Source organism: Chiloscyllium plagiosum, chromosome 7 (genome assembly GCF_004010195.1).
Source record: "Chiloscyllium plagiosum isolate BGI_BamShark_2017 chromosome 7, ASM401019v2, whole genome shotgun sequence".
Classification (NCBI taxonomy): Eukaryota; Metazoa; Chordata; class Chondrichthyes; order Orectolobiformes; family Hemiscylliidae; genus Chiloscyllium; species Chiloscyllium plagiosum.
Genome location: NC_057716.1, coordinates 88644606 through 88671019, shown reverse-complemented (window position 1 = coordinate 88671019; position 26414 = coordinate 88644606). Strand labels below are relative to the sequence as shown.

General features: G+C 39.1%; 1 protein-coding gene across 23 annotated transcripts in view; it reads left to right on the top strand.

Moving 5' to 3' along the window:
* Positions 1–26414, top strand: part of neb (nebulin) — a 270517-nt gene that overhangs the window by 156203 nt on the left and 87900 nt on the right. For 22 of the 23 annotated variants that reach the window (XM_043694176.1, XM_043694181.1, XM_043694178.1 and 19 more), the window contains 18 exons: positions 627–830; positions 936–1040; positions 1782–1886; positions 4521–4832; positions 6082–6186; positions 8230–8328; positions 8426–8527; positions 10096–10203; positions 10565–10876; positions 11486–11590; positions 11696–11800; positions 14811–14915; positions 16018–16125; positions 16225–16338; positions 18759–18956; positions 19906–20010; positions 23229–23333; positions 24980–25084. In XM_043694176.1, the coding sequence (XP_043550111.1) occupies positions 627–830; positions 936–1040; positions 1782–1886; positions 4521–4832; positions 6082–6186; positions 8230–8328; positions 8426–8527; positions 10096–10203; positions 10565–10876; positions 11486–11590; positions 11696–11800; positions 14811–14915; positions 16018–16125; positions 16225–16338; positions 18759–18956; positions 19906–20010; positions 23229–23333; positions 24980–25084 (2502 nt within the window). The remainder of the gene's footprint in view (positions 1–626; positions 831–935; positions 1041–1781; positions 1887–4520; positions 4833–6081; positions 6187–8229; positions 8329–8425; positions 8528–10095; positions 10204–10564; positions 10877–11485; positions 11591–11695; positions 11801–14810; positions 14916–16017; positions 16126–16224; positions 16339–18758; positions 18957–19905; positions 20011–23228; positions 23334–24979; positions 25085–26414) is intronic. The other variant, XM_043694185.1, reaches the window with a different exon arrangement.

Genomic DNA, 26414 nt, shown 5'->3' with positions numbered 1-26414 from the left:
CTTTCCCCTCTCACCCTAAACCTATGCCCTCTAGTTCTGGACTCCCCCACCCCAGGAAAAAGACTTTGTCTATTTATCCTATCCATGTCCCTCATAATTTTGTAAATCTCTATAAGGTCACCTCTCAGCCTCCGATGCTCCAGGGAAAAATGTCCTAGCCTGTTCAGCCTCTCCCTATAGCTCAAATCCTCCAACCCTGGCAACATTCTTGTAAATCTTGTCCTTACCACCCTTCTTAAACAGTGGCACAACGTTAGCCAACCTCCAGTCTTCTGGCACCTCACCTGTGACTATCAATGATACAAATATCTCAGCAAGAGGCACAGCAATCACTTCTCTAGCTTCCCAAAGAGTTCTAGGGTACCCCTGATCAGGTCCTAGGGATTTATCCACCTTTATGCATTTCAAGACATCCATGTGCAAGAGACCAGAGTTAGAAGATCACAGAGAACATGGCAGGTGTACGGCTGGAGGAATTCCAGTGTTGGACATTTATATATTTTACTGAATAAATGTCATCGGCTGTCCTAATTGATCCTGTTTTTAATTGTACATGTTAAGTATTAAGATTAATCTGACACCCAATTTATTGTCTGTGACCTATGTTTCTCTGACTTTTCCTCTAGTTGCAGTACAAATCTGATATGGAATGGATCCGTGGCTGTGGCTGGATGCCAAATGAATCTCTTGATGTTAAGAAAGTGCAAAGGGCTCAGGAGATTCTGAGTGAACGTCACTACCGTCAGCCTCCAGATAGGTTCAGTTTCACCAGCATTGTTGATGATCCCAACATAGTCCAGGCTAAAATCAACGCAAACCAACTGAGTGCTGTAAGAACACTTAAAATCTCGTAATGATCCTGTGCTTTCCTCTTCATTTTATTTTAAATTACTTGTATATGTTGATTTTAAAAAAACATTATTGTAATTGTCTAGGGAAAATACAAAGAAGCCTGGGAAAAAGACAAGACACAGATTCACGTCCTTCCTGACACACCAGAGATTTTGTTGGCTAAATCCAATGCTGCTAACATTAGTCAGGTAAGTGTAAAATAACTAATTGCCACAAACACAACTCAATTAACTACTGAATTGACTGGTAATGTATGTTTATTGTTAAGGAGAGGCAGTAGTAGAGTGGCATTATGATAGACTATCATTCAAGGGATCCAGGTAATGTTCTGGAGACCTGGGTTCAAATCCTGCCCTCACAGATAGTGGAACTTGAATTCCATAACAATTTAGAATTAAGAATCTCATGATGGTCTCAAAATGATTGTTGGAAAAAAAATCCATCTAGTTCTATTAATGTTATCGAGGGAAGGAAACTGCCATCCTTACCTGGTGTGGCCTACATGTGACTTGAGACCCACAGCAATGTGGTTATCACGTATCTGCCCTCTGGGCAATTAGGGACAGACAATAAATGATAGCTAGGTTGCTATTCCCCCGTATTGTGAATGAATAAAAATGGGTCCATTTAATGGCTGTACATACATTTTTAAGTCTCAACATTGGTATGACACAAATTCCTATATTAATGGAAGTGTTTTCTTTTATTTTAAATGTGTTACATTTTCAGACAAAGGTCATGCGTACGAATTAACTAAGTGTTTGTACGGTCATCCTAAATAATGCTACTTGACCCCAAAAATCAGTCATTGGCTTTTTAAAAAATGTTTTAGCCTTACTGGAAGCAAGTTATTCCAATTTAGCCAGACTATTTAAATCAAACTGCATTATTCAGGTTGTGAAATGAATGGTGATGATGCTCTTTTACAGAAACTTTACAAGGAGGGCTGGGAAGATGCGAAAAAAAGTGTTGATTATCGTGCTGATGCCATTGATATCGAACATGCAAAAGCTTCTCGAAACATTGCAAGCGATGTAAGTATGAATCTTTGAATGAACATTGACGTTTTTGGAAGTCCTGAGTGTATCGTGTGGACAGCAAATAAAATGGCACCAGCCATTTTTAATATAGGTTGTTCTGTCATAACGCGCATTTCATAAAAGCGAATTCACTGTAACGCAATTGATAAATTGGAGATGCTGTTTCTACAGTGCAAACTTTTAAAATGTGCTGTTTTAAGTGTTGTTTCTAAGTGTGATTTTTATAGAACATAGGGTTGCACAAGAACGATATAAAAGAACTGACAGTAGATCCACCAGAGAGCTGAAAAAAATACCAACTGAACTTAAAGCCATGCATTTATAATGTTATTTGCTCACAACAACAAGTTGTGTAAGTACTCAAATTCTGGAATATCCAAGATCAAAAGAAATCCAAGCAGGTGGAGGCTATATGGGCATTGCACCTACTGCAACATGCTGTCCAATCAATCAAAGCTAACCTTGGCTTTCAGCTCCATTTTCTGCCCACTCCCTATATCCTTTGTTCCTCTGGCAGACCAAAAACTGTCTATCCCAGTCATAAATGTATTCAAAAATGGAGCCTTCACAACCATTTGGGGCAGAGAATTCCAAAGTTTGAGAAAGCTTTGAGTGAATAACTATCTCCTCATTTCATCCTCAGCCCATTATTCCAAGGAAGTGTCCTCTATTTTGGCTTCCCTCACCAACGAAAGCAATCTCTCATCATCCACCTTATTAAGCCCTTCAGAACCTTGAACATTCCAATATGATGGCCTCCCTCTTCTAAATGATCCTGAGAATATTGACCCCATTTGCTTAAGCTCTCACACCAGGTATTAATTCCTTTCACACCAGGTATTAATTTAGTGAAATGTCATTGTACTGCCCCCAGTGCAAGTATATCTTTTCTTAAATGCGGATACCAGAATTTCATGGGGATTAGTAGTGAGATTTAAATAAAATGCATGTCATGTTAAGACAGAAGTTTGTCATAAGAGTTTGTTGTTTTACTTTAGCCTGTGTCACAATAAATTAGATCAAGCTAATAACACATGTTGATGAATTTTGCCCTTAGACCGGTAAATGAATCATGTGTCCTTCAACACTATTGACTTCGGAAATTTATCCTCACTGATATTAAAATTGACTATTATCAGATTAGATGTAAGAATAAATTAAGTAGATCATCATTCAAAACTGGTGCATTTGCAATGTAACAAGATATAAATGTCAGTTCCATTAGCTTTAACAGCATGCTAGTTTCTATCAGTTTCTCTGAGTCATGTCTGATTGCTTCTGCAATTTTGAGAAACTTCACAAAAGCAGATAGTAAGGCAGCACTAAAGTAGACAAATGTATCTAAATGACAAGATATTGATCCAAAATTTACTGAGTCCATAATTGTAAACATAAGTTCAAGCCTAACAATGGGATGATCACGTTTGGGAAAAAAATGGGAGGAAACATTGCATTAAATAAGGGAAAACTGTGTAAAAATATCATAAGTATCTAGCCTGTGAATGAGAAATAAGTGCAGAAGAAGGAACAAAACAAATATTTTTGTAATCAGTTAAGTTTTATATTTTAGCCTGTACTGCCATTGCTTAATTTAAACATTTAATCTGAAAATAATTGATATATTGTTTTAAAAATAACTTCTCAATTTCAATTCCAGCATAAAATTATTAATTTAATATGAAATTAATGAAAAGCTATAGGATTGATTCTTAACATCAAAACAGGGTGGGTCAGTGTCACATCAGAAGTTAAACAACAAAAAGCAGAAAAGGATCCCAAGCCATTGCAATACTTGGAATAATATTGGAGGTGGGATGAAAGGTGATTATCAGTGCATTTGTTTTATTATAGTGAGGCTACATTTTGTCGCCTATTCTATCTTCTAAATGTTTCGGCTGAGCTATGTTGGCTTCCCAAACCTAACAGCAAGGAGGAAGTGCAAAGAGCTGAAGCCATGATGTAAGTGCCTTTCCAGCACTGCACATGGGCAAGGAAGAGCACAATTCTCTGTAATGTCACAAGAAGCTACCTATTAAACTTCTCTCTGCAATTTGTCTGCCCTAATTGATGATTCCTGGTCATCTTCTGCCACTCCTTTCCAACTACCATCTCCTCCTCCCTAACTGCTCAAGACCTCTTCCAATCATTACTAGAATTCCCTCACCCATTCAAAATGATTGGACCACACCAACATTTTCTTAATTATGAGTAGGATTTCCCCACTAGTAAGTGGGTATCCTCAGTTACCTTCAGATTAACACCTAGATAAAATCAAGACCTTACCTCCAGCTTTATTCCCCTTCCCCAACCTCGCACACAATCCATATCATCAGTCTTCCCGCAACTCCTCTGCCACTATCCCTGCCTACCCAATCATGTCCCTCACCATTCTAACAATATCTCAAATTAACCCAGTCTATGTATCTGGTCTTGTCAGCTGTGGCCTTGTGAAGATAAACTTCCAAACTGATAATTAGAAAGAGCAAGATATTCAGGATTACCTCATTTTGCAATAATGCACTGTTGTGCATGGAATTCATCTCACAGCTAAACTCCAAAACACACTAATGTCCCTACAATAAGTTAAAACACCAAGTGAAATTGATATCCTTCTGCATTTTCCCTCAGTACCAATACAAAGAAATCTATCGCAAGCAACTTGGTCACCACATTGGATACCGTGACATGTATGATGATCCCAAAATGGTTTGGTGTATGCATGTCGGCAAGATGCAGAGTGATAAGGAGTACAGGAAGGAATTTGAAAAAACTAAAGCCAATATTAACGTGCCAGCCGACATGATGGACATTGTAATGGGCAAGTTATGTCAGACTCGGGTCAGCGAGATTGACTACAGGCATTACCTACATGAATGGACCTGCCTGCCAGATCAGAATGATGTCATCCAGGCAAAGAAAGCATACAGTTTGCAAAGTGATGTGAGTAAAAATAAATAATGATGTTTGTTTTTTGCCATGAAATTTCACCTTGAATCATATGTACCTGAATGCATTCCATGTCCAAGTGCAGCAAGACATGGACAATATGCAGACTTGTGCTGAAAGGTGGCATGTAGCATTCACGCCTCACAAATGCCAGTCAATGACCATCCTCCATAAGAGGCAATCTAATCATTTCCCCTTGACTTTCGATGGTGTTACCTTCATTGAATCCCCCACTATCAACATCCTGGAGGTTCCCATTGAATACTGACTGAATTGGACCAGCTATATAAAACCATTGAGGTTTTTGAAGATGTGACAAAGATTGATGAAGTCAGAGCAGTATATGTTATCTGTGTGGATTTCAGCAAAGCATCCAACAAGGTTACACATGGTAGACTGATTAGCAAGGTTAAATTGCATGGGATCCAGGGAAGTTAGCCAACTGGTTACAAAATTGGTAGAATGGTTAGCAAGATAAAATCATGTGGGATCCAGGGGAGTTGGCCAACTGGACACAAAATTGGTAGACTGGTTAGCAAGGTTAAATTACATAGGATTCGGGGAAGTTAGCCAACTGAATACAAAATTGGTAGAGTGGTTAGCAAGGTTAAATCACATGGGATCCAGGGGAGTTAGCCAACTGGATACAAAATTGGTAGACTGGTTAGCAAGGTTAAATTACATGGGATTGAGTGAGTTAGCTAACTGGTTACAAAGTTAGCTTGAAAATAGGGGACACAGGGTGGTAGAGATTGCTTTTTGGACTGAAGGCCTGTGACCAGTGATGTGCCACAAGGACTGATGCTGGGTCAACTGTTTTTTTGACATTTATATAAGTGATTTGGATGTGAATATAGGAGGTATTGTTAGTACGTTTGCAGATGACACCACAGATATGCCTAGTTGTGAGTCCTCCCTTTTAATTGGAAGCCAAATACATCAATCCAGCTGACCACCAGATAGGGAACTTGCAGAATTAAATCCCAACTTTGAGGTTTCCCATCTGAATCTCTCCCTCACATATCCACCCCAATACTTAAAATCTCATAGAGACACCTTTGTTAAAATTCCTTCTGGCATTCATTTCTCCTTGTATTGAAAATGGAGTGCAACATATAGTTTGAGGGAGAAATGGAAAGAGTTGAAGTGATACAGAGTATTAATAATTCTCCAATAACAATAATCATAACTGAGTAATTCAGAAATGGAAAAAATTAAGAATAATCGATTTTCTTCTCATTAGGTCAATTACAAAGCAGATATGGAATGGATGCGTGGAATTGGATGGATTCCAACAGACTCTGTGGATGTTAAGAAAGTAAAGCATGCCCAGGACATCTTAAGTGATGTAAGTATAAGAAATTCCTACCATCATATAATAAGCAGCATAAGATAGTGCATAAATAATGACTCTCACTTTGGTAAAATGGGCACTGACAGCTATGCCTATGATTTATTTTGATATTTTTGAGTATATTTTGCACTGATCTACCATGGATATGTCCATATGCATCCATAATGCACAGACATAATCTTCAGCCTCACTGCTTCTTTGGTAAACTGGCAGAGTTAACTTACATGGCCATTACAGACCCACAAATTTACATTATGATTGAAATCAATAGTGATTTTATTTTTGTAAGGCACAATCTGCCAGAATAGCACGCAAGTTGCAAACATAGGAATTAATTCCAAGTGTTCTTATTACATTCACTCTTCATCTAATTGTCACCACTAGATTTTATCAAATTGAGCTGAAAATCCTCTGCTGCATAATCTTCTAAGTGTTTAAATATTAAAATGTGCCACAGATAGAATTCACTTATTCAAATTTAGTCTTGTATTAAAATGGTACGAAGGAGGTCTTCAAAAGCAGCTGAACTGAAACAAGGTCAGCTTCACTAGGATGAGTAATGTTCTAACAATGCTTAAGAATTTCAACTCCATCTAGGACAGAGCAGCCCTTTGACCAGCATCTTATCCTCCAGATTAAATATTCAATTCTCCCTACCACTGACACACAGTGGTAGCAGTCTCTACTGTATATAGGATGCATCATAGCAACACACTAAGCCTCCTTTGACAGCACTTTCCAAATTCATGACTTCTACAATGTAGAAAGACAAGATTTAGCAGAAAGTCTTCAAGCCACACATAATCCTGACCTGGAACTAACTGTACTGCCACTTTTTCACTGTCACTGGATTGAAATCCTGGAACTCTCTCCCTCATTGCCCTGTGACATATCTATGCCAAATGGACTGCAAAGTTTCAAGAAAACAGCTTGTTACTAACTTAGGGTTGGGCAACAACTACTCCCATGAATGACTAAAAAAGTTGTTGCAGAAGTGAGAACATGATGGCATGGGTATGTGATCAGTAGTTCACCTTGGGGTCAAATATGATACTAAGTTTGAAAACAGACTGATTTAAGTCTTACACTACTGCCAAAGCAAAGAATGGAGCCAGTAGCAGTGAATGGAATGGACCAAAAGCAAAGGCTTCAATTTTGCCAATGTTTAATTGGAGAAAATTTCTGCTTATTGATTGTGAAACATGTAGTTTGACAATTTAACAACAGTGGAGGAAGCAAAAGGGTTTTTGATAAGATAGAGCTGTATTTCATCAGGATCCACATGAAAACTAACATTCTAGGGCAACACAGTTAATCAGTGGTTAGCACTGCTGCCTCAGAGCACCAGGGACCTGGATTTGATTCCACCCTTGGGCGACTGTCTGTGTGGAATTGATATGATTTCCCCATGTCTGCGTGAGTTTTTACTGGGTGCCCTGATTTGCTCCCACAGTCCAAAGATGTGCACGTTAGGTGGATTGGCCATGCTAAATTGCCCATTGTGACCAGGGATGTACAGGCAGGTGGATTAGCCAAGGAAAATGCAAGGATGGGGTGGTCTGGGTGGGATGCTCTTCAGAGGGTCAACATAGACTCGATGGGCCAAGGGGCCTGCTTTCACAATGTACAGAGTCTATACTGTCAGCTAATGTTGACAAGTGACAGCACATAGATGAGAAATACATGGGGTCCAAGGATTAGATGGGAAATGCCAGTCAAGATAACAGGAGCAATAAGGGAAGCCTTTACAAGCTATGAACTGGTTATGGTAGATTGATAAGACTGGAAACAGATGAAAGCATTCCCAGCCCCTGCTGGCGGAAAGTAGAGAGAGACTTTAGATGAGGACGTGATAGATATGGCAATCTCATCGTCCATGCAACTAACTGAAATAAATTTCATAGAGAGAAGCTTTGAATTTGGAATGATACTTGAAACTGTTAGAAAATGTTTCAGTCCATCATGCTTGCGCTGGCTTTGCACCAACAGAAGAAACCTTTTATTCTTTCAGTTAATCATTTCTGTTGTTTTCAACAGAGAAATTACAAGACAAAAGCGGATACTCTCCAGTTTACACCAGTGACAGATAGAGTTGATTACGTTACAGCTAAACAGAGTGGGGACATTCTGAATGATGTGAGTGCCTGTCCTGCTGCCTCTAATTATGCTAGTTTCCACCATGGTAAAATCTTGTTGCTGTTATGTCTCATAAGTGCTCCCCTTTAATGATTAGATCAAGTACCGTGAAGCCTGGCACGCCTGTAAGACCAAGTACACGCTGGTGGATTCACCAACAATGGTTGCAGCACGGGATGCAGCTCGAAACCTTAATGAAGTAAGTGCCACAAAGAAATATGGAAGCTTTATTTTGGACCCCATTGTCTTCACCTGCCAAATAGACTGAGATACTTGCTTGGTTCTCAGATTTTTTAAAAGCATCCACATTACCATCGTCAATAAATCCTGGTTTCAATGTATGTTGAAAACAATATGATAGTCAAATAGAACTCTTTCAGAATTTTCTAAATCAAAGTTATCTTCCAAAAGTTTTGTGTTAATACAGAATCCATCAATCAAAATAACATATTAACATCTGAGGAAGTCATGAATTAAATGTTACTTTAAGATATAAACACTTAGCATGTAAAACTTATCGGGTAGGTTTTAACTAACAACAGGCATGTGACATATACAGTCCTAGGAGGCTTCCAGTCTAGAGAAATGAAGAGTTACAGACTTAGTACCAATTCAGAAGGAAATTGAAATTCACATGCTTTGGAATTCTGCTCAATTGTCTTTAAAAAAGGATATATTTTTCTCTGCAGGAGGAATATCCATTTCGTCTTGGAAATATTATTGAGAATTTAATTAGGAATTGTATTGTAATTAGGATTATTAGAAACTATTCAAACCAGCCATTCATTTTTCATAAAATTTATGGTGAAAGACAGCAATTTAGCTCAAGAAATCCATATCAGCACATATGTTTACACAAGACTCCCCTCAACCTACTTCATATAGCCCTAACCACACAGTATTCCATTTTTTTCTCCTTCATATAATTCACCAGTTTTACCTTTAAATGCATCAGTGCTATTCAGTTCATGATATTTTACTTATGGCACAATTTTGCTTTTCCACATCATGCAAATCCCAATCCCTAACCTGCATTAATACTGAAAATCATCCAACATCTTTTTTTTTTGCAAACTACATTCAGTTAAAATTGACTAATTTCTATTTCGTCTGTATGTCTTGGCACATCATGAACCAATAAAACATGTTGCTGACTCACTTTTGACAGAGAAGTACGATGGGTTTGTTTTCCTCACTTTCCCATTAAAAAGATGGCACTCTTAGGAATTATGTAAATCACACCATCAGCTTAGAATTAGAGAGGAAATGTGATGCTTCATAAATCGCTCATTTGCTGCAATAACTCTCAAGATTTATATTTCTAGTTTTGGACTAAATTGCTTGTTCTTGTTGACGGCCTAATGAATGTTTTTAAAAAGTATGCTGCAACACCAGACTTTAGCTAACAAATTAGTAGGGAACACCATAATTGCTATTCAAAACATTCTTGCTGATCAGAATCAAGTCCCAGCTCAACCAAGAAACTATTGTCCCGCTTCTTACTTGTACTCGGCAAGACATCCAATAGTTGTCACCCTGTGATAATAATACCAAAACATTTTTATTACTCATATGTTTCACCTAAAGTAAAACAAAACAAAAAAGGAGTTAAATAATAGAACAAAGGAGATAATGATGTTTTCCATTCTTTCATTGCTCTGATTCATTCCCCTTTTCCAGAAGATATGTTAATTATATATTTACCTGTACCATGATTGATTTGTATCATTCTTTGTCTAATACTTGATTGTGTTTCCCTCTTTTTAGAAATTGTACAAAGATGGTTGGGAGAAGCTGAAAGCAACTGGTTACAAAATGCCAGTTGATGCTGTGTCAATCTGCCATGCCAAAGCATCACAAGACAAACAGAGTGAGGTGGGTCCTGTTCAGAACAATGCCACTAGCAGTTAATTGCCTGACTACAGAGGTATAATAACCATTAAAAAGTGTAAACTGAGACAGTCAACATATTCCACCATGGAATGATAATTTCCGACCAAGGTTAAAATGTTGCTCTGATCATTGACAGACATATTCAATAAAATTGAATTTGTTTGTTAGTGGAATTCCCAGGCTGGGAATCTATATGTTGCTAAGTGACTATTAGTCAAAGATTGGTAAAACCAGCTTTATGAATTAAAACACTTTCCATTCATGCAGGTTGACTTCAATATCTCTTGTTTACTGCTAATCATTCTGTAACTAACTGGTTGTACCTTATTTTTTTGTATTACAGCTTAAGTATAAAGCTGATTATGTCAAGCAACGTGGCCATCTTATAGGATGCCATGACCTTCAGGATGACCCCAAAATGGTTTGGTGTATGCATGTGGGCAAGATGCTGAGTGACAAGGAGTACAGGAAGGAATTTGAAAAAACTAAGGCAAATATAAACGTGCCAGTTGACATGTTGGACATCGTGATGTCTAAGATATGTCAAGGACGGGTCAGTGAGATTGACTACAGACATTACCTACATGAATGGACCTGTCTGCCAGACCAGAACGATGTGATCCAAGCAAAGAAGGCTTATGATTTGCAGAGTGATGTGAGTATTAGCTTATTTCCATTTAGTCTTTTACCCTACCAACTTTAATGATTCATCCTGCACACTAGTGTCCTTCTGGTACCTTGTCCATTTGGCCCTCCCCCACAATATCCCAGTCCCAAGCCTCCAATTCGTTGCCATCCATCACTGCCCCCTCTGACCTATCACCTTCTCCCTCACCTATCGGTTTCCCAGCTACCTCCCCCCAACCCCAATACCCTCCAATTTATCTCTCAACCCCAACCCACAAGCCTCATTCCTGATGAAGGGCTTATGCCCAAAATGTCAATACTGCTGCTCCTCGGATGCTGCCTGACCTGTTGTGTTTTTCCAGCACCACAATCTTGACCCTGAACATAGGTAGCCTCTGTTAACCCTGCCCTTTTGCGAAGCGTGTTTTTTTGGGAGTGGTGCAGCAAATATTGACTCAATCTGATATATTAACATCATTTTGTCACCATCAGTTATTATGTGATTCATCTAAAGGACCATACAGAAAACATACTGAATAAAATTAAGGAAGATTCAAAACCAAGGTGTATCTCACTTCATTTTTTTTGCCATTTTGAACTTTGCCATTGATTTCATATGCCATTCTTTTCCTTTTAGTTTCTGTACAAGTCAGACCTTGAATGGATACGTGGTTGTGGTTGGATTCCCTTGGATTCAGTTGAACATAAAAAGGTGAAAAATGCACAGGCGATGTTAAATGAAGTGAGTAAAGGTTTTTCCTGTTGGTGGCCCACTGTTCTTTCAGAGATTTTCATTCTACATTGGCATAAAACATTTGATGCATTCTACTTCTTTGTTCATTTTCAGAAAGCATATAAAGAAAATGCTGTTGCTAATTTTGCCAAGTTTACACCAATTACTGACCCGCCAGAGGTGGTACAGGCCAAGATAAATACAAACAACTTGAGTGATGTAAGTGTCCTTCAGTGTTTTATAATGAATACTTAAAACACTTTGAGATTACTGTTTGGAAGAACAGTGCAATGTTGCAATAGCAGTAATATCAACATGTTTTATCGTTTGATACAGGCCTATGTATCCAGTTTGACTGACTATCACCTTTATATTTTAACATAGTTGTACTGAAAGTCAAATTCATGACTAAATACAATAATTTCATGATGAAAATTTTAAAAATTGTGAGTTCTTTGTTCACTGATTTTTTTTAAGTAAATAGCTTAGGCTGATCTTATTCAACCAATGTGGCTAGTTCTTTAGGAGGAAATCAGGATATACTTTTTCACTCTGGAAGCAAATTAATTGTCAAATTCTCTCTGGCTGCAATTGCCAGAAGACTGCAAGGCAACTGATGAGGTTACCATTCTTGTTCAAGAATGATGGTAGTGGTCAACCAGGGACAATAACATCAGTGATAGGGAAACTCTCCATTTGGAGAGACAAGGATTTTGCAAGGATAGTCAGCATTGGTTTGTCAGAAGGAGCGTTTCAGGGGACGTCTCTGGGACACACACACACACACACCAAACAACCCCACTGTCCTGTGACTGACCACTTGAACTCCCCCTCCCACTCTCTCACGAACATGCAAGTCCTGGGCTGCCTCCACCACCAAATCCAAGCCACCCTATGACTGGAGGAAGAACAGCTCATCTTCTATCTTTGGACTCTTTAATCACACGTCATCAACATCGACTTCACTAGTTTCCGAATCTCCCCTCCCCCCACCTCATCCTAGATCCAGCCCTTTAACTGAACACCACTCTGTTGCCTTGTCCTACCTGTCCATCTTCCTTCCCATCAATTCGCCCCAGTCGCCCCACCATCTCCACCGACCTATCACAATCACTTCCCACCTGCATCTATCTATTGCCTTCCCAGCTACCTTCCCCCAGACCCACCCCCACCCTCCTATTTATCTCTCAGCAAACCCCACCCACCCCAACATATCTGGATGAAGGGCTTGTACCTGAAACGTCGACTTCCCTGCTCCTCGGATGCTGCCCGACTTGCTGTGCCTTTCCAGCGCCACACTTATCGACTCAGAAGAAGATGATGTCTGACGATTTGATTGCAGTTTGTGCAGATGAGGGTAATGTTGTTTATATAATCTACCTGGACTTCAGTAAAGTTTTTGACACGTGTTGGATGGGAAGCTGATCAAGAAGGTACAAGTCCACAGGTTCCAGGGCAATTGCCAAGTTGACTCCAAAGTTGGCAGTATACATAGGGTACTGTTCTAAAGTGTGTTTGGAAACCTGTGTCTAGTGGCATATCACAGAGTTCAGTGCAGGATCCATTCCCATTTGCAATGAACATTAATGACCTAGACATGAATGTAGGAGGTTTAGCAAGCAAGTTTACTCAGAACACAAAATGTGACAGTGTAGGAAATAGCGAGGAGGAAAGCCTTAAACAGTAGGAGGAAATCAATGGTTGGTCAGATGGGCAGAGCATTGGCTGACAGAGTTCATTCCTGAAAGCTGTAAGTTGTAGGGCAATGGGCCATTCACAGAAAGCTGGGATACGAAAGGGCATCAGCATACACCAGATGGGCCAAATGGTCCCCTTCTATGCTGTATCATTTCTATAGTTCTATGGTTCTGAGGTGTGAAGTGATGCATTTTGGGAAGACTAACAAAGCAAGAAAGTACAGAATGAATGATTGGACCCTGGGGAGTACAGAGGATCAAGGGGACCTTGGTATTTATATCTATAAATCCTTGGAGGCAACATGGCAGATGGATAGGTGATATAAGAAGGCTTATGTGAATCTAGACTATATTAGTTGGGGCACTTATTAGTTGAGACAGTGAATACAGGAGCACCAAGGTTGTGATGAAAATATATAAGTTACTGTATGAAGATGTTGGTTGGGCCACAACTGGAAAACTATGTGGTTCTAGTCACCACACTATTGGAAAAATGTGATTGCATAGGAGAGAGTGCATAGGAGATTCACCAGGATGTTTTCAGGGCTGGAATATTTCACAAATTGCTGTAAAGAGAGACTAGATAGGCTGGGGTTGTTTTCCTTGGAGCAGGGAAGATTGGTGGGTGACTGAAGGTCTGCAAAATTATTGGTAAGGAACAGATGATCTAGAGATGACTTAATATCAGAAGGTGGTGCGTATCGGGAGTTCACAGCATGAAACAGTGGTTGAGGTGGGAAACACCACAATATTTAAGAAGCAATTTGAATACTTGAAGTGCCATAGAGTACAAAGCTGTGAGCCAAGTGCTGGGAAATGGAATGGGTGCTTGATGCCTGGAGCAGACTCAGTGGTCCTTTCTGTGCTATAATACGTTATGACTCTATGATTGTAAGATTATATAATTTTCTCTACATATGCAACAATTAGCTAAGATAAAGATAGAGATTTTAATTTTGTAAGGTTATCAGGAGATATGGTGAAAAGGTGAGAAAACTGACTTTGACGTAACAGTCAGCCATGATTGAATGGAGGAGCAAATTCCATTGACTGAATGGCTTAGTTATAGCCATCGGATACTAGTAAACCTTATTGTCAAATAATATAGTAACAAATTATTGTGGCTCTGGAAATATGAAATAAAAATAAAGGTCTGGAAGTGTCTCAGCAGGCCTGGTAGCATCTGTAATAACGGAAACAGAATTAACATTTTGAGTCAAGTAACGAATTTGATTAGTCAATTTTGGCTTGTAAAGTTTTTGACACTCTCTCAAGCTGAATAGAAGTCTTGAATGTGTTGAGAATCACCTGCAGGTTATTGTTGATATCTATTAACTACGAGAATGGTACCAGTAACAGGTCAGTGAATGAGTGATATTGATTACATCCTGAGCCCCAGTTTAGGTTTTTTGCCATGACAATTTTATCACAGGATGTTAAGTTCCTCACATTTGTCTCAATGTTCATTGAATGCTGAAGCCATTGCTATAATGATTTGATTTTAATAAGATTGCTGATGTTGTTTTTATCAGTTGAAGTACAAAGAGACATTTAACCTGGAAAAGGGCAAGTATATTGGTGCCGCTGACTATCCCCATTTGGCTCATTCAAGGGAAATGGCAAAGCATGTTAGTCAGGTGAGTGTTGATATGTTTTGTTCTGAAAATGTAACTTAATAATTGAAAATCATGTTGTACAATTTTACACATTCAGACTTATTTCAGTTCCAATTGTAGATCAAATTTGAAAGAACAATGTAAAGTTTATGAAAACGCATCATTACAAAACTGTTGATACAATTTTTACAGAATTTATTAAGTTTGTCATAACCATTGCTTCTTGACAATAAATGGCAATACCAATACTTAATCGCTCACAATCTACATCTTGGGGGTTATCATTGACTATGAACTGTTCTGGACTAGCCATATAAATACTGTGGCTACAAGAGCGGGACAAAGGATAAGAATCAAGCAGTGACTAACTCAAATCCTTATCCGTCATAACCTACCTGCTGTCTGCAAAGCACCTTCAGAAATGTAATCGAATGCCTCTACCTGCCTGGATTAGTGTAGCTCCAACAATGCTCTAGAAGCTTGACACCATCCTCGAAAAGCAACCCATTTGATTACAACCATACCTAAACATTCATTCCATCACCACTGGCACACTGTAGCAATAATGTGTACTATCTATACACTGCTCCTTAGGTGCATGTTCTAAACTCACAATCATTATCCAGGGCAGCAGATACATGGGAACAATCACCTGCAAGTTCCCTCTGGACAACTCTGCTTCTTGACTTGGAAATATATAACTGTTCCTTCAGTTTTGCTCCCTCCCTAATGGCTTTTTGAGTCCACCTATGCCAAATAGTTCAAGAAGGAAGCTTCTCAAGGGCAACTAGGAATGGACCAAAATGCTGGCCACATCCTGTGAGTTAATTCATAAGCCAATGCCCTTTCTTTTGACTTGGGCACTATGACATTTTCCCTATAGAAACCACTTAACAACTGACAACAATCAAACTAAATCACCTGCTTGATTATGTCAAAATAACAATTATCAAAAATAATGCAAGCTTAAAGTTGCTGTTTTTAATTTTTTTACACTGTATAATTAATGCTATCGTGTAATGAACCTCATTTATTGGAAGATGCCATGCAGATTGACTCAGTTGTCTGGCTGTACTGTTTTTGACTTTATCTTTTTATATTATAATACATTTATATTCTGCAGAACGTTTATAAAAATGACTGGGATAGCCATAAAGCCTTAGGATACACCTTGCCTCCGGACTATCTGCCGCTGGTTGTTGCTAAGCATGCTGATAACGTAAGCAGCAATGTAAGTAGAGTCTAATTCTCAATTACTTGGTAAATTTTTGTTATTGTGGCATTCATTTATTTGGTATGCTTACTAACAAAAATAAATTTGGTTTCCCAGTTGAAGTACAAGGAACTGTATGAAAAACTCAGGGGACATTATTTGGCTGGAGGAGATATTAAGGACTTCCCTGGTATAATCCATGCCATGGCCATGGATAAATTGAGGAACATGGTATGTACTATTTGAACATTGTAAACCTGTTAGATAAACACAAGTATTACCATTTAGTAATATTATGTCATCTAGTGTGTCATTATTGCAAAACACAAATGCATACCTTCCTTGCAAGCTTTGCTACTGCAACACTCCTGATGTTTGCCCAGACAGCATAACAGGGGACATGATCTCAAGCCTGGTGAATGGTGTTAGGAAAGGGAGTCAAGACAAGACATAATGGTTTTTCTGGCGATCAGCAATCATTGCCATTCCACTCAAACATTTCCCCAACTTGAAGTTTCCTGCATTTTTTCCGGAACCCTTGAGTCTGACTTTTTCAGAAATGTAGACAATAGCATCCATCTGAAAGTGAAGCAGAGCAGAATATAGGGAATATACAGACACTCTTTTCTTTTTGACACTAGAGTCTCCATGGTAACTTTAGAGGTTTTGTTTAAATATTAGTGAGTGTATAAATGGGTGGGAACAAGCTTTGAGTTAGATGGGTAGTGGGATAAGGTGAGTGAGACTGCTGGCCAAGCCAATTCTGCTTACATCCCATGAATGATTTTTTTTAAAAAATGGTGCTTAAGGTGACAATAGGTAGGGTGGCACATGGGTAATAATGTGGTACGTGGGTTGGAGTGCACATGAATGAAATGGTAGTGAGGTAGGCCATGAAGTGGAAAAGGTAGCAAGTGGATTAAAGTGGTAGATGTGTGTGGTGGCAGATGAGTGCAAACGTGTCTGAAGGCATTAAAACTGAGAGAGCCTTAAGTACCACACACTATGATGATATCATTAGGGCATGGTGGAAGAACAAATTTGGACCTGAAAGGATTAAAATCCAATAACAGGTCCTCCTCATAATTTCTGGAACAATATCTAACTTTATGAATAGTTACTGACATGCAATAGTGTTCTCATTAGTTCTCCTGAACCCCATCTTGCTAAGTTTTGAATTTCAATTACAGTGGTGAAGGGAGCCAACAGGCTGGGAATGGTTGTTTAGAAAGAGCTTTGAGAAATACAAGCACTTTCAAATAGAAAGTTTTCATTGGGCCTTGCCTCCAGCCTTGTATGCATTGTATCAACTGCAGACTTGGAAAGTGGTCTGCTTGCAAGCTTGTGATCCTTCCTTCTTGGTAGGTATTTTGTATAGTTTGGATTGAATACTCAGGAGAAAAATATGACCAAAATATCATCACATTGTGCAGAAATGAATGAAATCCTACATTACAAGTATCCTCCATAACGTTTTTATAGAATCTGCACAATATGAATTGAGCTGAGATCTTCACATATTAACAAGCTAAGTGAGTAGATTGTATAATAGTTGGAAGAGATGCACATCCAAGTAATATCTTGTGTATTTAGAACTTGTCTTTTCACTTAAGGTGGCACAGTGGCTCAGTGGTTAGCACTGCTGCCTCACAGTACCAGGGATCCAGGTTTGATACCAGCCTTGGGTGACTGTTTGTGTAGAGTTTACAAATTCTCCCTCTGTCTGCGTGGGTTTCCTCCAGGTGCTGCAGTTTCCACTCACAGTACAAAGATTTGCAGGTTAGGTGGGTTGGCCATGGTAAATGCCCTATAGTATCCAGGATGTGCAGTCTAGTAAGGTTAGCCATAGTATATGTAGGTTTACAGGGAAAGCATGTGGGGCAGTGTGGGTCTGGGTGGGAGGGTTGATGAAAACTCAATAGGTTGAGTGGCCTTTCTTGCACTGTAGAGATTCTATGACCTACATACGACTTTATTTTAATGACAAAGTGACTGGAATAGGCTAAATGTAGTTCCATTTATAAAGCACAGGCACAATGAGAACAACTTCTGGGCAACAAAATGCACAAACAGTGACTATAGGCTGCATAGTCCTTTCATTGCAACTTTGCTTGATACACTAGCTTTCGGAGCGCTGCTTCTTCATCAGGTAGCTGTGGAACAGGACCATAAGACATAGAATTGTTGGACTATAACTTGGTGTTGTGCAATTTTTAACTTCGTCCACGCCAGTCCAACACCAGCTCCTCCACATCTTGATCTACAAAGACCAAGAAAGCCCCACACACTTTACAGTTGGAGTCATGCAGGTCATCTCAGTACCTCTGGGTAGAGTTGAAACCAAAAAGTCAACTCAGTAACTTTGAGTTAAAGTAGGGGTGATACAGTTAGTATCAGTCCATTCTGGTTAGGATGGGGAAATGCAACCAAGATTCTTGTTGTTGATTCTTATTCAACTGACCCAGCTTGAAGTAGGCACAAGCAGACATTAGAATTTCATTTCAACACACTCTGTGAACCAAGAGTTTGCTCAACATTTTGTAAATTGTCACTTCAGATTCTATTTCAGGAGAGGTGCTTGCGATTATTTTTGATATTTAACCTCAAATTATATTTCCTGTACTTTACATAATTATTGTTTACTTTTTTAGCTGGATTATAAGAGGAGTTATGAAGCTACTAAGGCTACAGTTCACATCCCCAATGACATGATTAGCAACATTGTGGCAAAGAGATGCCAACATATTCTCAGCGACCTTGAATACCGCACCTATCTTCATCATTGGACCTGCCTGCCTGACGAGCATGATGTAATTCATGCTAAGAAAGCACAAGAGATCTTAAGCGATGTATGTAACAATTTAATATATTCATGGGTCTTAACCATAAATGGTGTAGCACTAGGGAGAGACGTGATTTATTAGGTACCCATTGACGGACTGTGCTGGAACCTGTAATGTAATGGGAATTAATACATTGACAAGTGATTGAAACACCAATTGAGCAGGAGAGAAATATTAAATGAGAGAGCTTCATTCAGTGTATATTCTAGTGCAAATAAAGAGTTTACAGGATTTACTGAGAATGAAGGAGAGGTACTCTGAGTTAAGGATCAGGTAAAAATGCAGCCAACGCAGCAATCTAATTAGATACAGCAGCCTTCACAGTCCAGTGCAAAGACCCAACGACCAAGAGAAGTCATATAAATGGAATCCATGAAGGGGTAAACATGCAGGGTTTAGTCAATAGGAGAAGCACAGTTCATGAGTATATATCCACTAACTACAAACTACATCCTATAAGGAGATTAGACTGATCAAAGTAATTTTATATTTGGCTTTGACCAATATGGATAATAGAGCTGCAAGAAATAGTTCCATAGTCTCTCAATCATGGTCGAATTTAGTCAGTACTTGTCATGTTGGTGAAGTGAGTGGAGCAACCATGGAAACGGCAAACAAGCTGGTTTTTGCTTGTAGCTGTAGCTTTCATCGGCTCTGCTGTTTAAAGTTGGGCCTTCCTATTAAAATAATGAAACAGTTTAAACAGTTAATCAATATATTTCTTACATAAAATGAAAATGCCCATGAGGTTGCTTTGTTCCTATCATTCATCTCCATGTAACAGAGAATACTTGCTACAGTTTGATCTTGGTGTTTGTAATACGGAAATTTTCAGAGGAATTTAACTTTCTTGGAAGTTCTCTTTGCTGATCTGTGGTTTCTCGAATGACTGATTTCAAAATAGCTGATAGAGAGAGATGTCAACTTTTGCTAACTTTGGTTTTCAATGTTACAGTTTGTGTACAAAGATGACCTGAACTGGCTGAAGGGCATGGGCTGTTATGCCTGGGACACTCCAGAAATTCTACTAGCCAAACATTCCTATGACCTACAGAGTGAAGTAAGATATTCTTAGCTGTGTTCTTTTAAGTTTGATGAAGTAAACCTGTGGAACCTGAAATCAAGTTCAGTTCAGCAAGATATATATCAAAAATAATGAATGCCAAGTTAGTCTGTACTATCAGTTTGCATGTTATTAAAACACTTCAGATAAAATTTTGCAACATCTTATTGCTGTTAATTTTTTGCATTGGGTTTTGGGACTTGAAAGAATCCATTAGGCCATACACTAGAACTTACTGACATAACAACTTGTAAAATATGTCAAATATTGCGAAAGAAGGATAGGAACTCAATTTTTTTGTTGTTTTACATTCATCAGGATCGAGATTAGACTGTGGCTCTCATTGTTGATGTAATCGAGCCTATTGACTCTCAAACTGAGCTAACTGATTAACCTTAGATCAGGCAGGTCAACTGTCACTGGTCAGGGCATTGCCATAGGAAATGCAGCACAGACTGACAGTCCCCATAACCCTTTGTCACTGAAAAAGGGTGACCAAACTAATTAGTGCCCCATTCCCATGCTGTATAAATAGATGTTCCCTTTCAAAGTTTAGTTTCTTGCATCCCAGCCCTGATGAATGCAAAATTTAAATCTTTGGTTTTATATCTCTTTTTAGTAACATTTAATTTCTGTACTACTGAGCAATTATTTATAAAAGATCACATTGTTTCACGTGGTAAAACAGTTGGTTGAATCCATACTTTGGTGACTAGTGGGAAGATAGATTAGTGTACAAAAATACAGTCCCATTAAATACAAACTCTACTCAGTGATTTTTCAAATGCTGAGTTTCTAATCTCAACCAAGGCTATCACAAGAAAGTGCTAAGTGGAACCAAAAGGGAAATGTCAGGAAAAATAGCAGCAAGTCTTTGAAGCTTTATGCTACCTTGCTATGGGATAGTGCATGTAGAAGACTGGAAGCAGCCACTGTTCTTTCCAATAAATTACAGTTATATATAGCTTGTAGATTAACATGACAAGAAATGAGCATTAGCAAAGCACAACACAACATTATCATGAAAAATAAGTAAAAAGCATTTAAAAAGTTAAATATGATGCAATACTTCAAATTAGTGATATTTGCAGTGTACAGCTAGACCAACGATCCTTAGTTTAACAAAATATGAGTATTGGAAGCTGAATGGAATCTTGTGCTCAGCTTATAGATAGGATAGCCACATAACAAGGTGCTCTGGTGGTATCCCTGAATTCCTATGCCTTCTACCCACTCTCCACTGTAACTAGCTACAGACATGCTTGATCTGGAGGCCCTTCAAAGGCCAATTAAGTGCCAGAAAAGGGCACCACCCCACAACAGCTTGAATTGACCAAGGTGTAGGCAGTTCTGTAGCAATGTAGTGTGAATGACAGTAAACTTGGGTAAGTAAACCTGTCAGCTCTGGGGGGGATGGAGGAGGCGGGAGTCCCTTAATCACAGGCATTTAGAGAGCCAACAGGGAGTCCACTGAACACTACCCTTCCTCTCACTTCTGATCACCATTCCCGTCCCATTCCTCAATCCAGAAAGCTCCCAACCACATGTTCTAAACCAAGCACCCCCACCCTCCCACCATCCCAGGCCAATGAGTAATTTACTTATTTTTCAACTCGGTCCTTGAAGTTTAAAGTGATGTACAAAGAAAACAAAAGTCATATAGTCATAGGGATGCACAGCATGGAAACAGACCCCTCAGCTCACCTCTTCTATGCTGATCAGATATCCTAAATTAATCCAGTCCCATTTGCCAGCATTCAGCCTAAATCCCTCTAAACCCTTTCTTTTATGTATCCATCCAGATGCCTTTAAAATGTAATCGTACCAGCCTCTACCACTTCTTCTGGCAGTTCATTTCAACACCCTCTGCATGAAAATGATGTCCATTAGGTCTCTTTTAATTTTTTCCCCTCTCACCTTAAACCTACTCCCTCTAGTTTTGGATTCCCCGATCCGAAAGAACTTGGCTATTTACCCTGTCCGTGCCCCTCATGTTCCAGGGAAAACAGCCCCAGCCTATTCAGCCTCTGCCTATAGCTCAAAACCTCCAACCTGGTATTTTCCTTGTAAATCTTTTCTGAACTCTTTCACATTTCACAACATTCGGTGATTGGTTAGAGTATGGAATGCACTGGAAGTATAGTGGAAGCAGGTTCAATTGAGATATTCAAGAGACTGTGAATGGTTATTGGGATAGAAAAAAGTGTACAAGGGTATGTGGAGAAAGCAAAAGATTGGCACTAAGAAATGAAACTTGTTTGGAGAGCTGGTGCAGATATGATGGGCCATATGGCCTCCTCCTGCACAGAAACTAGGCAATCTACTGTCTGTTGCCTCACCACTGCTTGACTGGCATTAGATTTGGTCCTTTTCTTAAGAAGTCAATGGCATATCACATTCTTTCCAGCTGTCTGACCAGACAAGTTTCTGCCTATTTTCTGAAATAAAATACAACTACTAAAGGACACATTCTTCTTGATATAATCTTTATCTTGCATTCAATGAGAAAACCAACACGTGTATTTCGCGAGAGCAGAATACTGATTCATTGGCAACTCATCTCTGATTGGTAGAGGTGTTGCCATGGAGAATGCATCCATTCATGAGGACTGACAGTTAAATCTAGCAGTTAATTGTTAATTATCATAAATGAGTGCATTCTCCATAGCAATGTCTCTACATATCAGTCAATTAATCAGCACTTTCCTCTCTTCTGTTTCATTCACTAGTGGGACATGCCAGCATTTATTACCTCCTTGTCCTGTTGTAGTCTATATGCTATAGGTTAATCCACATGCCATTAGATAGAGAATTCCAGAATTATGACCCAGTGACAGTGAAAGAACAGCAATATATTTCCAAATAAGAACAGTGAGTGGCTAGGAGAGGCACTTGCTGGTTGTAGTCTCCCCATGTATCTGCTGGCTTTGTCCTTCTAGATGGATCTGGTCATGTGTTCAGAAGGTGTTGCATAATGATTGTTGTTGAATTTCTGTAGTGTTTACTGTAGATAGTACACACAACAGTCTAACTGTTGATCTTCACCTTGGATTGGCATTCTTACAAAATTGTACTGACGAATGCAAGATGAAAAGTTTGACAAATATCTTATTTCAGGAATACTCAAGTTCTGAGTCATCAAACAACTGTTTGAGATGATATGTCTTGTTGGCAGGAAAACAACATTTGATAAATTTGTACACGATTTATTGCAGATCAAATACAGAACTGATGGAAAGAAAAATTTTGAGAACTATACTGTGATCACAGATACACCAGTCTATGTGACAGCTGTTCAGAGTGGCCTTCAGTTAAGTGATGTAAGTATTTGTCTGCTTTCACTCCAGTAGCCTTAAATAGCTTGACTTTAGTCTGCAAGTTCATCATTATCTGAGAACTCTTTCCATGTATACGCCGGTGTGAGCTCTTCTGTCTTTTAAACTCATTTATGTAGCAGGGCCTGGAGGTTATGGTTGGTCTTACCTGTAGATTAATGTATTTCATTCGCATTCCTCTCCCTGACATTTTAGCTCTGGTTAAAATAAAGAAGTTTAGATTAAACCTTCATTGACAAAGTCCTCCAATTGAGAAGTGTGGTGCTGGAAAAACACAGTAGGCCAGGCAGCATCTGAGGAGCTTCTGAAGAAGGGCTTATGCCCGAAACGTCGATTCTCCTGCTCCTCGGATGCTGCCTGGCCTGCTGTGTTTTTCTAGCACCACACTTCTCAACTCTGGTCTCCAGCACCTGCAGTCCTCACTTTCTCCTAGTTGATCTTAACCTATTGCGAATCCTCTTGCAAGGATGCTCACCTTGAAGAAGCTCTCCTCCTCCCTCATTCCTGAAGAAGGGCTTATGCCTGAAACGTCGATTCCCCTGCAGTCCTCACTTTCTCAAAGTCCTCTAGGTGTTGTGCCCCAACTATATTGGGTTAGAAACTTTCAATCATCATGTTGGTTATTTGGGTGAAAAAGTAGAATGGCGGAGCAGTACTGCTGCACAATCTTTCATGTCAAATTGACCTCAAGAAAATGTTGGCTGCATAATTGGAAGAGGGTAATTTCCTCATGTCTACTGGCTTCACTGAGAGAAATGTGAAAAACCCAGAACATTTATGCCACAGAAAGAGGTCATTCAGTCTTTCATGACTGTGCCAACCAAAAAAGAGTTATGAAGCCTTATCCCACTTTTATGGGGTTGACTATTACACGGATGTTACTTTTGAGGGGCTGAAATTCATACCAGATCATTAGCAGAAGCCCAGTTGATCTCTAAACGAATGAAGAAAAAAAAAGTAAAATATGGTAATTCTGAAAACCCGGAGCAGAACTAAACAGCCAGCGGACTGGAAGACCGGGAATGGAGCGGAACAACCGGCAGACTGGAAACCTGGAGTGGGGTGTGACGGCTGGCACACTGACTCATAAACATTGATCTGCCATCTGTGAAGAACTAGAGTCGACTTTTGCATGAGATATATGGAAAATTTCAGGTTATTTGACCAAAAATAGGGAGTTGATTTTTAAATGAGATCGACTGTTACTCGAGTCTATACGGTATATGATGAGGATATTTGACTCTACCACCCATTCAGACAAATGCCTTATATATGTAAATTATGCTCATAGCATTTGTCTGAGGACCAACTCCCAATTTTGCATTAACTAAATCGAACTTGCCCTGTACACAATTGGTCCAGAACTATCATGACCGAATCAGCAGATCTTGAAGGAACTGTTGGAGTCTATTCATAAAAAGAGGGTGCAAACATTTTTATGTTTATGTTCTTTGAAGGCAAGAGGAGGAAGGCCTCTATCTGCAGTTTTGCACCTTTGTTTCACCCGATGGATGGCAGTTATTGTCCTTTCTCTGTACTAATTTTTATTGGGAAGATTTCCATATCTTAGGTCACAATATGTCAAGTTATGTAACCTACAACTAACAGGTGGATTGTTTTTGTTCTTGCAGGTTAGATACAAAGAGAACTATGAGAAAAACAAGGACAAATACACAACTGTTTTAAACACAGTGGATTACAACAGGACCAATGACCTCAAAACTATGTTTAGCAGTGTAAGTTTTACAGCATGGATATTTTGAGGAAGTTGTAAATGGATTTTCTTTACAAGGGGATAAACCGATATATTTCAGAAATACGCATGGAGGTTCAGTGAATAAGTGCACTACATGATGATGCATTTAGCAAAATATTCTTTGGTCAGATGAACATGAGTGAATGGTAACCTGGTATCAGAGCTAGATCAGTTCCGCTGAAACTGCAATCTAAAATTAATTGTCATCTTTAGGCAAGTTGAGGAAGAAAGGAGAAGAAATGGAAAAATCTCTTTACCCTATCCTTAATATGTGAGATGATTGGAATTATGTTATTGTTATGTTAGTGATACCATTGCAAAAGTCTCTGTTAACAATAACTGCCAAGCATATGAGATGGATATGAAGACATCGCCCAATGAAAACAAGTACGAAGACACGATTGTCCAATGCCCTTGTCTACTCAGACATGTTACTATTGATGATATTTTAAACCTAGTTACTTATCAAAATTGTAAGGTGTTAGTCATCCCATCAGTTCACCTGTAGTCACTAGACATTCCTTTCCAATGTGCTCTTTCCAGTTTGTCACTCTTCCCTTCATAAGATGTCATTGGGATAGTTTTTCAGATGGTAGTCAAAAACTTAAACTGTAGGACTGGGATGCGGCAGGTAACTTAAAAAGAAATTCTGGTTTCTTTTGCAAAAGTAGTATGAACTATTTCATGTGTTTTGAGAAACTTGAGTCAAGGGCCAGAACACTCAGAATTAGACACATCCAAAGTGGCATATGATAAAGAAAAACAAAATATACTAGGATGCAGCAATCAGATGATTCCAAACTTGCGATTTGCAAATTTATAGATTAATGGAGAAAAGGAAATCAGAGGAAGGTGAAAAATCCCACTAGTTGAAGTTCCTGGAGGAGAAACAGTTACTAGCGGTGTACTGCAAGGGTCGGTGTCCAGTTATCAGCGGCTTACCGCAAGGATCGGTGTGGGGTCCACTTCTGTTCGTCATTTTTATATATGACCTGGATGAGGGCTTAGAAGGGTGGGTTAATAAATTTGCGGACAACACTAAGGTCGGTGGAGTTGAGGATAATGACGAAAAACGTAGTAGGTTGTAGAGACACATAGATAGGATGCAGAGCTGGGCTGAGAGGTGGCAAATGGATTTTAATGTGGACAAGTGTGAGGTGATGCACTTTGGCCGGAGTAATCGGAATGCAAAATACTGGGCTAATGGTAGGATTCTTGGGAGTGCAGATGAGCAGAGAGATCTCGATGTCCATGTACACAGATCCCTGAAAGTTGCCACCCAGATTGACAGGGTTGTTAAGAAGGCATAC